Raw genomic sequence first — 14,186 nt, forward strand, 5'->3', positions numbered from 1 at the left:
AAAGGAAGGTGTCCCAATACTTTTGACAATATAGTGTATGTTAAATCTTTGTGAATTAAGCCTATTTGGTATATTTGGTACTTTGATTTAGGGCCTATTTGCCGAGGTAGGCACTGCTACTAGAGTGATTCCCGCTAGCCTCCAGGTTCTGTGCCAAGTGAGTGCACTGCTACTAGAGTGATTCCCGATAGCTTCCAGGTTCTGTGCCAAGTGAGTGCACTGCTACTAGAGTGATTCCCGATAGCTTCCAGGTCCTTTCCCGAGTGAATGCACTGCTATTTGCTGGGTGGTTACTGAAGCAAAAACAGCCACGCCCCCGACCAATCTACATCAGCCTGTGTATGAAGCAGCCTCAGCCAAAACTGCTCAACAAACCATGCTCACTGACGTGTTTCGCCCCACTCATTGGGCCCTAGTCATAGAGGTCCTTTATGACTAAGCCCCAATGGACGGGGTTAAAATGCATCATGGATCAAAACACATGTGAACAACCCCTAACAGCCCTGAGCTGCGGAATCCATAAACCTCGTGTTCTGCAATGGGCAGCTCCGGGGGATATTTGACTTCCTAAATTTGGTTTTCCGTTGCTGATTATTTTGAATACCTTTGGGATGAATGGGAGCTAGGCCTTCTCGTCCACATCAGTGCCTGACCTCACAAAGGCGCTTCTGCGAGAATGGTCAAACATTCCCATAGACACACTCCTAAACCTTGTGGACAGCCTTCCCAGAAGAGTTGAAGCTGTTATAGCTGCAAAGGGAGGGCCAACTCAATATTGAACCTTACAGACTAAAGCTGGATACACACTATACAACCTTCTTTAGATTTTTTCCTTTAGATCTACCAAAACCATATAATATGAGGTCAGACCTAAACACTTTCAATTTGTATGCAATCAGGCAGACTCTCGCACTACATAGGTGAAGGTAAAGCCCCGTACACACGTACCGATGGTCAGCTTACAAATGTTCCTCTTTTCTCCCCGGGATGTCGGTGTCTGCTGAAAAGTGCAAAGACAGCACAAGGACAGCACAAGAATTTTGTCCGCCGACTGCAGAAGTGATGTCATGTAATGGTTAACTTTCCCTGTGTTTTCTATTTTCTGAGCATGCCCAGTCTTGCAAATCTGCGGTCTGTCGGCCGAATTGTGTACTGACAGGCGAACAATCGTCCGTTCTGGTGTCGGCATACAAAAATTTTCATGTTTGCAAGAAAGACTTTTGTCCGCGGATTGTGCGCAGACATCTGTCGGAGGCACCATACTAACACGCGTACAATCGGCAGATCCTTCGTCCACCGACGTTTGTATGCCGACGATCGGTACGTGTGTACGGGCCTTAAATCTAAAGGAAATTGAACAACAAAAGTTGTATGGTGTGTATCCAGCTTAAGACTGGGATGCCATTAAAGTTAATGTGCGTGTAAAGGCAGGCGTCCCAATACTTTTGACAATATAGTGTACATGCAGTTTTTCACGATGAATATCTTATAAATACAGAAAACAATAGCAAGATTTGCCCCCTATATGCTGCAATAGGGGTCTCCATTAATCAGACAATGATGGGTAAATTCGCTCATACCTACCGGGCACTGATATGTCCCCGGTCACCCCGGTCTGTAGCTCTGCGCTCTCTTACCTGTAGTGCGAAGGAGGAAGCTCCTGGATGACATTCTGGATCCGAGATAACTGATCTCCCTCCACCGAGCATGATACCGCGTCCTGGGGAGACAAATAGAATACAATGCTAATTACTGAAGATGCAGTGTTTGTTAAATAGCACCAAGTGGGCCATATGGTTATACTACCAGCATCCAATCAGAACAGCTGTAATCAATCAGGGCATGACACCATTGAAAAGACCAGATCATTAGCCAATCAAAAAGTATTAAAAGCTTTTCATGAAATCTCTTGTACAAACTTGTAGCCAATAAGGGCTGTGAAACCTGCCCTCGAGGAACTAGTTGCTTGATAGATCATAAGGACTAAAGCCCCGTAACACACGCGTCAATAGTTGGCCGTGAATTTTCGGCCAACGACCAATCTGCCGATTTTCGGCTTGTCAGTATGATGCTTCCGACAACCGACTTCGACTTTTCGGCCGAAAAAAATCTGGTGTGCATGCTATAAAATTTTTGTTGCCCATCAACATAACGGCCGATTTTCCATCAGTCAGTACAGATTTCGGCAGACAAAAATCTGATGAGCAAGACTGGGCATGCTCAGAGAAGAAAGAACACACGGAAAGTAAACCATCACATGACATCACTTCTGAAGTAGATTTTTGTTGGCCGAGAAAATTCGTGTGCAGTCTAGGGCACATTCCAACCAACAAAACACAACTTGGACAAAAGTCGGACGATCGGTCGGCTGATAATCGTTGCGTGTGTACGAGGCATAAGGCCGGGTTCACATATGTGGGATCCGGTGCGTTCCTGTTCACCGGTAGACATGTGTGGTCCCTTTCATCCCGAATAAATATCCAGACGAATTTCGGAAATTCGAATTAACCAGTTCTGGACCGGAAGGATTTGCCCCCTTAATGACCAGGCCATATTTTGCGATTCAGCACTGCGTTGCTTTAACAGACAATTGCGCGGTCGTGCGACGCTGTACCCAGATAAAATTGATGTCCTTTTTACACCACAAATAGAGATTTCTTTTGGTATTTGATCACCTGTGCAATTTTTATTTTTTTGCGCTATAAACAAGCATGATTCTGAAAAAAAAAAAAAAAAAAACAATATTTTTCACATTCTGCTATATAACATTCCCAAAAAAAAAATTAAAAATCAAAATGTTTTAACATTTTAGGCCAATTTGTTTTCTGCTACATATTTTTGGTAAAAAAAAAAAAAAAAATCGCAATAAGCGTATTTTGATTGGTTTGCGCAAAAACTATCACGTCTACTAACTACGGGAAAAATTGATGTAATTTTTATTGTTTTTTTTTTTTACTAGTAATTGCGTCGATCTGCGATTTTTTGTGGGACTGCGACATTGCGGCGGACAGATCGGACCCCTAACTGACATTTTTGACACTTTTGGGGGGACCAGTGACATTACTACAGTAATCAGTGCTAAAAATATGCACTGTAACTGTAATAATGACACTGGCAGGGAAGGGGTTAACACCGTAAGTGATCAAGGAATTAAATGTGAGCCTAGAGGAGTGATTCGAACTGTATGGGGGAGGGGCTTGTGAAATGACCATAGAGACCTGTGTTCCTATATAGAAGGATCACAGGCGCTCTGTGATCATTCCATAAAGAAGAACGGTCAGCTGTGTTTACATCAGCTGATCGTTCTTCTCTCTCAGGAGAGCGATTGCGGGTGTCAGACGGACGGCAATCGGAGCCACCTGCCCCATGCATTGGGGTCCCCGCTGCCGAGTGGCAGCGCCTGCAGTTAGCCCCCCATCTGCAGGCGCACGACCGACGTATACCTACGTTGATTCGCGCAGGAGGGCCGCCCCTTCACAAACCACAAACCCCAACAAAGGGATAGATCAGATATAGGCTCCAACAAATGCACTGTGCAAGCTGAGTTGTAGTGAAAAATTTATCTAACTTTTATTAAAGCACTTGTGCCTGGTGGACAAACAAGAACATACATGAACACAATACACATTAAAAATATAAAAACATGTACAAACAGTGGACAATATCACAAAGCAGACCTAACCGGTAAATCGTGAATGAGAAATGCAAATTCTGATGGTGAACTACAAAGTGAAGGCCACCTCCAATGGACTGATTACAAATTTCCTGCCGTGTTCCTAAATAGGAACTCCATGAAGAAAAAATTTGAAAGGATAATCTGTAGTATACCGGGTGTGTGATCACCAATGGATCAATCCGAGGAAGGGCCTCTTCAAACAATATGGATCCGGAGAGTGAGGATGCAGATGATTAACCGATTACTACTGTATGGTAAGTGGATAGTGGCTGAAAGATGTAGAATTCAATAGGTGGTTTTGTCCATTCAAAGCAAGGCCGATGCAATGGCAGCAGGTGAAAGATTCCTCTATGTAGGTAGAGCAGTGCCTATAGGGCGGTTGCTGATCGGTCAAGTAATTAGAATGTAAGTATATCCCAAAGGTGATGGGGAAATGGGCAAAAACGTCTTTTGTGTCACCAAGCCAAAGAATATAAATGCTTTAAAGTAAATGGGAAAAATCCATACCTCCGTGTGTAAAATTGCGGTGACCCGGCTGCTTGTGAAGGCTTCCAGCGGCGTGGTCCGGTTTAGCGCTTGCTCAAGCCAAATCTGCAGGTGGTGACAGACACCTTTAGCTCCAATGAAACCGACATGATTCGGTGAAACGCGTCAGCTTTCACAGTTGGACTTTTCACCATGACCTAACACCTCCATCTTGTGTGTATGTGACCCCCTGTGCTCCGGCTTGGCCACGGATCCCTGGGTACGCTGCTCGCCGACACCGGATGTGACGCAAGACCGTCCGCCACGGACTTGTCTGTCACCACCTGCAGATTTGGCTTGAGCAAGCGCTAAACCGGACCACGCCGCTGGAAGCCTTCACAAGCAGCCGGGTCACCGCAATTTTACACACGGAGGTATGGATTTTTCCCATTTACTTTAAAGCATTTATATTCTTTGGCTTGGTGACACAAAAGACGTTTTTGCCCACTTCCCCATCACCTTTGGGATATACTTACATTCTAATTTCTTGACCGATCAGCAACCGCCCTATAGGCACTGCTCTACCTACATAGAGGAATCTTTCACCTGCTGCCATTGCATCGGCCTTGCTTTGAATGGACAAAACCACCTATTGAAATCTACATCTTTCAGCCACTATCCACTTACCATACAGTAGTAATCAGTTAATCATCTGCATCCTCACTGTCCGGATCCATATTGTTTGAAGAGGCCCTTCCTCGGATTGATCCATTGGTGATCACACACCCGGTATACTACATATTATCCTTTCAAATGTTTTCTTCATGGAGTTCCTATTTAGGAACACGGCAGGAAATTTGTAATCAGTCCATTGGAGGTGGCCTTCACTTTGTAGTTCACCATCAGAATTTGCATTTCTCATTCACGATTTACCGGTTAGGTCTGCTTTGTGATATTGTCCACTGTTTGTACATGTTTTTATATTTTTAATGTGTATTGTGTTCATGTATGTTCTTGTTTGTCCACCAGGCACAAGTGCTTTAATAAAAGTTAGATAAATTTTTCACTACAACTCAGCTTGCACAGTGCATTTGTTGGAGCCTATATCTGATCTATCCCTTTGTTGGGGTTTGTGGTCTGTGAAGTGGTTCTTGAAGTATCTTGTCTTCACCACTTTTACAGACACTCTCCCCTCATCTCCCCTTCTACATGCATTTATTTTTGATCAATAGGCATCCCATCAGCTACGTTTCAGCTGAGTGACCATTGATTCTCTACGTTATATGATACTCATCTAGAGGACTCTATAGGAACCAACCTATTTTTGTTTCTCAATTCTTATTGAAGAGTTAGGCTGCCTGTGGATAATGCTAAATCAGCGGGTGTTCATACTCTTCGGAGTCTAAGGAGGTACAGTATGTCAATGCGTAAAGCGGCATTTGAAACAGCATGCAAAGCAGGCATTCCTCCTGCAAGACTGATTTGAACTTACAACTGGCATGCGGTTTTTGTGGCTTTACATGAATGCAAATTTTTTAAATTGGAGGAAAGAAATGATTTTCCTATTTCTGCCTGTAAATGAAATGCTGTTTTTATAGATTTAACATTTACTCGGGTTAACTAGAGTGCTAACAGTCTCATTATGAGCTCATAAATCATATGCAGCAGATACCATTAATGTACAAATGTATCTTCTGCTGGTCTGATTGTGATAAAATTCTATTATAAGAAGTCAGAAAAGAGGGAGCGGGGGACACGTTGTACCAGGAAAATTAATGCAAATATTCTGGCTGGATATGAACTTGTTTTATTACTGATAAGACTCTGGCCCGGAGCTCACATTTGCCTAACACTTGCCAACAGTTCTGAAGAACTTTCCAAAAGAAAGAAGCCCCTCCCTGATTGGCTGAGTACCTGTTATTAAACGCTTTACTGTTCCTTTTACATTTTAAAGTGCATGCGTGTGTCTATGGAGTGCATTTATATAGAAAAAAAAAAAAAAAACCAATTGCATACCTATTCATCTTTTGAAACTGTGTGTATATTCATTCTAAGTGTATGGGGCAAAATCAAATTTCCCTCCATCTATATTCTATGCAATTTGAATGTGTGAATATGTAAAGCATTGCATTATGGCCACTAGATGGCGCTGAGTGAGCCAAGTTTGCTGGCAGGGGACCTGAGAACAGGAGGATCTAAGAGTGCTGGAGGGGGACCTGAGAAGAGGAGGATCCAAGAGTGCTGGAGGGAGACCTCAGAATAGGAGGATCCAAGAGTGCTGGAGGGGAACCTGAGAAAAGGAGGAGCCGAGAGTGCTGGAGGGGAACCTGATTAGAGGAGGACACAAGAGTGTTGGCGGGGAACCTGAAAAGAGGAGGATCCAAGAGTACTGGAGGAGGACCTGAGAAGATGAGAAGCCAAGAGTGCTTGAGGGGGACCTGAGAACAGGAGGATGCAAGAGTGCTGGCAGGGGGAACTTAAAAGAGGAGGATCCAAGAGTGGTTGAGGGGGACCTGAGAAGAGGAGAATCCAAGAGTGCTGGAGGGGAACCTAAGAAGAGGAGGACCCAAGAGTATTGGCGGGGAACCTAAGAAAAGGAGGACCCAAGAGTATGGGTGGGGAACCTGAAAAGAGGAGGATCCAAGAGTACTGGAGGAAGACCTGAGAAGAGGAGAAGCCAAGAGTTCTTGAGGGAGACCTGAGCACAGGAGGATCCAAGAGTGCTGGCGGGGGGAACTTAAAAGAGGAGGCTCCAAGAGTGCTTAAGGGGGACCTGAGAAGAGGAGGATCCAAGAGTGCTGGAGGGGAACCTAAGAAGAGGAAGATCCAAGAGTGCTGGAGGAGGACCTGAGAAGAGAAGGATCCAAGAGTGCTGGAGGGGAACCTGAGAAGAGGAGGTCCCAAGAGTATTGGCAGGGAACCAGAAAAGAGAAGGATCCAAGAGCACTGGAAGAGAGGAGAAGCGAAGGGTGCTTAAGGGGGACCTGAGAACAGGAGGATCCAAGAGTGCTGGCGGGGGGGGGGGGAGACTTAAAAGAGGAGGATCCAAGAATGCTTGAGGGCGACCTGGGAAGAGGAAGATCCAAGAGTGCTGCAGGGAAACCTGTGAAGAGGAAGATCCAAGAGTGCTGGAGGAGGACCTGAGACGAGGAGGATCCAAGAGTGCTGGAAGGGGACCTGAGAAGAGAAAGATCCAAGAGTGCTGGAAGGGGACCTGAGAAGAGAAAGATCCAAGAGTGCTGGAGGGGGACCTGAGAAGAGAAAGATCCAAGAGTGCTGGAGGGGGACCTGAGAAGAGAAAGATCCAAGAGTGCTGGAGGGGGACCTGAGAAGAGGAGGATCCAAGAGTGCTTGAGGGGGACCTGAGAAGAGAAAGATCCAAGAGTGCTGGAGGGGGACCTGAGAAGAGGAAGATCCAAGAGTGCTTGAGGGGGACCTGAGAAGAGAAAGATCCAAGAGTGCTGGAGGGGGACCTGAGAAGAGGAAGATCCAAGAGTGCTGGAGGGGGACCTGAGAAGAGGAAAATCCAAGAGTGCCTGAGGGGGACCTGAGAAGAGGAGGGGCCTAGAGTGCTTGGTAGGTTTTCAGTTGTGCCATACTCTTTCTATTTTCGGATGATAGATTGAACAGTGCTCTGTGAGATGTTCAAAGCTTGCAATATTTTTTTTTTATATAACCTAACCCTGCTTTAAACTTCTCCACAACTTTATCGTTGACCTGTCTGGTGTGTTCCTTGGCCTTCATGATGCCAATTGTTCACTAAGGTTCTCTAACAACCCTCTGAGGGCTTCACAGAACAGCTGTATTTATACTGAGATTATATTACACACATGTGGACTCTATTTACTAATTAGGTGACTTCTGAAGGCAATTTGCTCCACTAGATTTTAGTTAGGGGTATCAGAGTAAAGGGGGCTGAATACAAATGCACGCCACACTTTTCACATATTTATTTTTAAAAACGTTTGAAAACCATTTATCATTTTCCTTCCACTTCACAATTATTGCCACTTTGTGTTGGTCTATCACATAAAATTCCAATAAAATACATTTATGTATTTGGTTGTAACAAGGGGTATGAATACTTTTTCAGGGCACTGTATCATGTTGAATGATGGGACTGACACATCTATGGCCAGAATTGGACTCGGAATCCTTTTCCTCAGACTGCTGTGTGATCTCTGCGATTTACTAATGAACTCCAGCAACAAGTGGTGTGTCCGGGGAGGTGATGTGGAAGGAGATGAGTGGGTCCATCTGGCAGAGTTATAATCTCTTGCTGCTGGTAGTAAACACACATCCTTCCAGCCTGTCAGTCAGGTAAGCAGAAATCTGCGGATGAGACATGACACTAGTACAGACCGAGCCCCGGGCAGGGAGCGGACGCGGCGTCCCGACGGACCATCACTGCACACGCCGCGCTCTGGATTGCATTGTAAATTCTGCCAAACTCAAACCCTGTGCATGCGGGATAAAGGAATCAGATAGATTATATTTTATTTTTTTATGATTAAAAAGAACTTTGAGAAATTAAAACTTTCACACTTTTTAAACAAAGGGACAGTTTACTGTCCTGATTTTAGCGGGGTGGGGGGGGGGGGCAGATTGTGGCCACTGGGAGTAAACAATGTCCCATCATTGGTGTCAGTGGGAGGAATAGTGACCCATCATTGGTGTCAGTGGGAGGAATAGTGCCCCATCATTGGTGTCAGTGGGAGGAATAGTGCCCCATCATTGGTGTCAGTGGGAGGAATAGTGCCCCATCATTGGTGTCAGTGGGAGGAATAATGCCCCATCATTGGTGTCAGTGGGAGGAATAATGCCCCATCATTGGTGTTAGTGGAAAGAATAGTGGGCTGTAATTGGTATCAGTGGGAGGAATAGTGACCCATCATTGGTGTCAGTGGGAGAAATAGTGCCCCATCATTGGTATCAGTGGGAGGAATAGTGACCCATCATTGGTGTCAGTGGGAGGAATAGTGTCCCATCATTGGTGTCAGTGGGAGGAATAGTGCCTCATTGTCGGTGTCAATGTGGGAAATAGTGCCCTGTTTGGAATTATACCCCATTGTTGGTGTTAGTGAAAGGAATAATGTCTTGCATCAGTGGAAGGAAAAGTTCCCTAAGGGTGCATGTTCTATCAGAATACCGCTACCTATCAGATTCTGCAACCGGAAGTGACGTTCGGACGAGAATAACTTAATGCGTATGCGCAATGCATTCCAACATGGCCGCTATGCGTTCCAATAGGTTTCCCAATGTGACAGAACACAAAGCAGCGACGGACATCTTACACCCAGGCAAGTCTTGAATTTTACATTTATTTTAGCAGTAAACTGACTTTATATACTGAAATAGACAATTTCACCTCGAAAGAGTGGAATAGTCTATTTCACTATATAATCAGTTTGTCGCTGAGCAGTGCGGGGTGTACCAAGATGGCCGTCGCCACCTTCTACCTGCAGGTTTCTCGCTATATATTTACAAAGTACTATATTACATTAAAAATAGAAATATAATACTATTATTCAGTCTATAAGGTGAGTTTACTGCTAAAATAGATGTAAAATTCAGGACTTGCGTAGGAAGATGTCCGCATCTGCTTCGTGTTCTGTCACATTAGGAAACCTATTGGAATGCATAGCCGCCATGTTGGAACGCATGGTGCATGCGCAGTAAGTTTTCCCATCCGAACGTCACTTTCGGTTGCAGAATCTGATAGCTGGCGCTATTCTGATAGAACACCGGAAAAAGGCAGTGTTGTATTTTGGCCTAGGCCAACAAGGCCCAGGCCTAGGGCGGCACTTTGCAGGGGAGGGGGGCAGCAAATAATCCACCCCCCCTCCACCTGAGACTCTATTGGCCACTGGTTGCTAGAGCCACCTCTCTCACCCCCCTCTCTCTTTAACCCCCCCTCTCTCTCACTCATCCTCTCTCTCTCTCCCCCTCTCTCTCATCTCCCTCTCTCTCTCTCTCTCTCTCTCATCTCCCTCTCTTTCTCTATCATCCCCCCTCTCTCTCTATCATCCCCCCTCTCTCTCTATCATCCCCCTCTCTCACCCCCTCTCTCTTTAACCCCCCCCCCCTCTCTCTCACTCATCTTCTCTCTCTCTTCCCCTCTCTCTCATCTCCTCTCTCTCTCTCTCTCTCTCTCTCATCTCCCTCTCTTTCTCTATCATCCCCCCTCTCTCTCTATCATCCCCCCTCTCTCTCTATCATCCCCCTCTCTCATCCCCCCCCCTCTCTCTTATCCCCCTTCTCTCTCGCGCTCCCTCTCCCTCTCATCCCCCCTCTCATCCCTCTCTCTCTCACCCCCCTCTCTCTCTCATCCCCCCTCTCTCTCTTATCCCCCCACTCTCTCATCGACCCTCTCTCTCTCATCCCCCTCTCTCTCTTTCATCCTCTATCTCACCCCCCCCCCTCTATCTCTCTCATCCCCCCTCTCTCTCTTATTCCCCCTCTCTCTCTCATCCCCCCTCTCTCTCTTTCATCCTCTATCTCACCCCCCCCTCTATCTCTCTCATCCCCCCTCTCTCTCTTATTCCCCCTCTCTCTCTCATCCCCCCTCTCTCTCTCTCTCACCACCCCTCTCTTTCTTCCCCCCTCTCTCTCTCCCTCACTCACCCACCCCCCCCTCTCTCTCTTATTCCCCCTCTATTTCTCCCTCCCTCACCCACCCCCCTCTCTCTCCCTCACCCACCCCCTCTCTTTCCCCCATCCTTCTCACCCCCTCTCCTGAGATCTCAGGGGCTCATGCTGGGACTTGCAGTCCTTCAATCTTGGAGGGAGTCACATCCGTTAAAAAAAATATGTGGGGCAAATTTACATGGGGGGGGGGGGGGGGGGGGTGCCCAATTTTAGTCTTGCCTAGGGCGGCACAAAACCTAAATACACCACTGGCCCTAGGGCCATAGTTTTGGGACCATTGAAATACACAAATGGTGAGTACTTACAGACTTATTTTACTGGTAATGGTGAGTACTTACAGACTTATTTTACAGATATGGCATCAATTAAATTCTTTACTATAGCAACAAAGTCACTTGAAGTGAGAATGTTATCGACAGATCTTAAACTTCATTTACAACACTGGGTAGGTAGATATATAGTGGTTTTGTCACTAGTTAAAAAACATTGAAAGAACTTTTACGGGCCTGTAATTCTGGGTTTTTCAAGGACCTAGACAGATCCTCGGAAGAAGCCTTGTAAAAGGCAAACAAAGCCACAGAGAAGATGAGGAACGGGGCAATGACTTGGTACATTACACACCACATATGGCGCTGCAAGCAATGTTGTATGGAAGATATATGGAATTTTCATTCATTTCTAAAGGTTACGTTCACCTCCAGGGAGCGCAAACTGGAGGATTATGGGATGTTACTTAGAACCTCGGCTTGTCTTGTACATGACCCGGAACAAAGCCGGTTAACTCCTTCCTCCCAAAGGAAAGACAGATGACTCATAGTAGACTATGCTAAACACTGTAGTCTTATTGTGAGGAGGGCTTTGATGAGTTCTCCTTTGATGGTCTTGTGGAACAATTTTCTAAATGTAGATAAAAGACCTTCCTTTTCCGTGGTGGAATAAACATGGCCAAGTTGTGCGTGTGCAAGTTGTCCATGGGTGGAGATGGCATTTGTGCCAAGCTATAGGTGAGTGAGTTTACTAATAACTCCTTCCTCCCGAAGGGGAGACAGATGACTCAGAGTAGACTATGCTAAAAACTGTAGTCATTAGGTAAGCAGGACCTTGTTGGGTTCCCTATTGATGGACTTGCTGAAGAATTTTCTAAGTGTAAAGAAAAAGCCTTCCTTTTCCATGGTGGAATAAACCTTTCCAAGTAAGGGCCATCTTACCGAATGGGCACGCTTGGCAGTCGCCTAGGGGCCCCACTTTCCCGGGGGGGGGGCCCCACCTGCCCAGTAACCCAGCCCCAGCCAGGCATTAGTCCCGATTCCCGTCTGCATTCCGCCGCCAAACTTAGCAGGTGGCAATCGCCTGTTGGCCCTGTGTTACTGTCAGGCCACTTGGGCCGTGGAGGGGAGCCCACGACTGCAGGAATGCCTGTCCGCCTCCACAGGAACAGGCGCACACAGGACAGTCGAGTCTGACTCCCATTCGTGTGTGTGTTCACCGGAGCCAGCCGCCCAACTTGGGAGCGGTCATTAGCCTGGCACTGCTGTACCAATAAATATCTCCTTATCGATAATTTGCATTTTTAGTCTCATGGGTGATTGTGTAGGCAGGGCCCCAGTGCACTGCATTGCCCGGGGGCCTATAATGCTCTTAAGATGCCACTGTGCCAAGTTGCATGTATACAAGCATTCCATAGGTGGAGATGGCTCTCGTGCCATGCTATAGGTGAGTGAGGTTACCCTTAAAGAATATGTTACCCCAGGATTTCATATTCCTGATATGTGCCTGCTGTACCATGTACTTGTATGGAAAAGTCTCCTGTTCTCTTTCTATTGCTTCCTTTGTGTGAAATCCCTGCTCTTCCTGCCAATCTCTCTGCTTCCTATTAAAAACTGACCATGGTCAGTTCTCTACCTGTGCTGGGAACTCAGCCTGCTCTCCTCCAATGATCAAACTTGTCCTGACACCCCGCCCCGCACAGCCATTCACTGGGAATATCAGCTGTGCTGGGAACTCAGCCTGCTCTCTTCCAATGATCAAACTTGTCCTGTTACCCCACCCCGCACAGCCATTCACTGGAAATATCAGCTGTGCTGGGAACTCAGCCTGCTCTCCTCCAATGATCAAACTTGTCCTGACACCCCTCCCCGCACAACCATTCACTGGGACGATTTACGTCGGCAGTCAGCCCCGCACAGGCAAAGCGACTTAGGTCTACGTCGCTAGCCTGTGAGGGTCTAGGGAGCAAGTGCGTGCCGCTCCCGCTCGCTCACAGACACCCCCCCGCACGCGAGTGACCGCGGACCCGATGTCCGCCGGTCACTCGCGATCGTCGGTTCCACCGGGAGATAGGCAGTCATTTTCCCCTGTATAAGAATAGAGATCATACGGTCCTGCTATGTAGGACCGTAGATCTGTCCTGTTACACACACAGCCACATCCAATCACAGTAAGAAACACGCCCCTAGGGACACACATAGCCCCTCCCTCTCAAATAAAGTTAACCCTTTCACTGCCAGTGTCATTTTTACAGTAACAGTGCATAAGTATAGCACCGATTACTGCAGTAATGTCACTGGTACCCCCAAAAGTGTCAAAAATGTCAGTCAAGGGTCCAATCTGTCCGCTGCAATGTCGCAGTCCCGCAAGAAAAAAGAATCACAGATCGCCGCCATTACTCGTTAAAAAAAAAAACAATAAAAATGACAAAAATCTTTCCCTTAGTTAGTAAACCCAATAACTTTTGCGCAAACCAATCAAAATACGCTTATTGCGATTTTTTTTACCAAACGTATGAAGCAGAAAGCAAATTGGCATAAAATGTTAAAAAATTTTGATTTTTACATTTTTTTTGGGGGAATTTCATATAAAAAAATGTGAAAAATATTGTTATTTTTGCAAAATTGTCGCTTTTTTTTGTTTATAGCGCATGATCAAAATATCGCACAGGTGATCAAATACCAAAAGAAAGCTCTGTTTGTGGGCAAAAAAGGACGTCAATTTCATTTGGGTACAGCGTCGCACGACCGCGCAATTGTCAGTTAAAGTCACGCAGTGCTGAATCGCAAAATAGGCCCTGGTCAGGAAGGGGGTAAAATCTTCCGGGCTTAAGTGGTTAAGGCACAAAACATCCTTTTGGCTCCTGCAGCACCAAGCACCATAACATTATCTCTTGTACAAACTACCATCTTACATTAAGGCAAACAATATTTTATATATAGTCAAACTTAAACTTAGAATTTAAGTCTGAACAGTGCTAAATGGCCCTGTGCCGATCACATGCACCCTCCCAAGAAAAAAAAAAAAAACTCTAGCAATACACACCAAACTTAGCATTTGCAGAATGACTACAAAGGCTCTGTCTTAGGAGATAGATTGGGGACAGTAAATAAGGGGAGGATCAGAGAAG

At 46.0% G+C, this 14,186-nt stretch overlaps 1 protein-coding gene across 1 annotated transcript in view; it reads right to left on the reverse strand.

Moving 5' to 3' along the window:
• ARHGAP31 (Rho GTPase activating protein 31) overlaps positions 1-14,186 on the reverse strand; it is a 303,422-nt gene that overhangs the window by 76,852 nt on the left and 212,384 nt on the right. The window contains exon 4 of the mRNA XM_082245042.1: positions 1,638-1,720. Coding sequence (XP_082101168.1) covers positions 1,638-1,720 — 83 coding nt within the window. The remainder of the gene's footprint in view (positions 1-1,637; positions 1,721-14,186) is intronic.

The sequence above is a fragment of the Pelophylax lessonae genome (genome assembly GCF_965119305.1).
Source record: "Pelophylax lessonae genome assembly, chromosome: 2".
Lineage (NCBI taxonomy): Eukaryota > Metazoa > Chordata > Amphibia > Anura > Ranidae > Pelophylax > Pelophylax lessonae.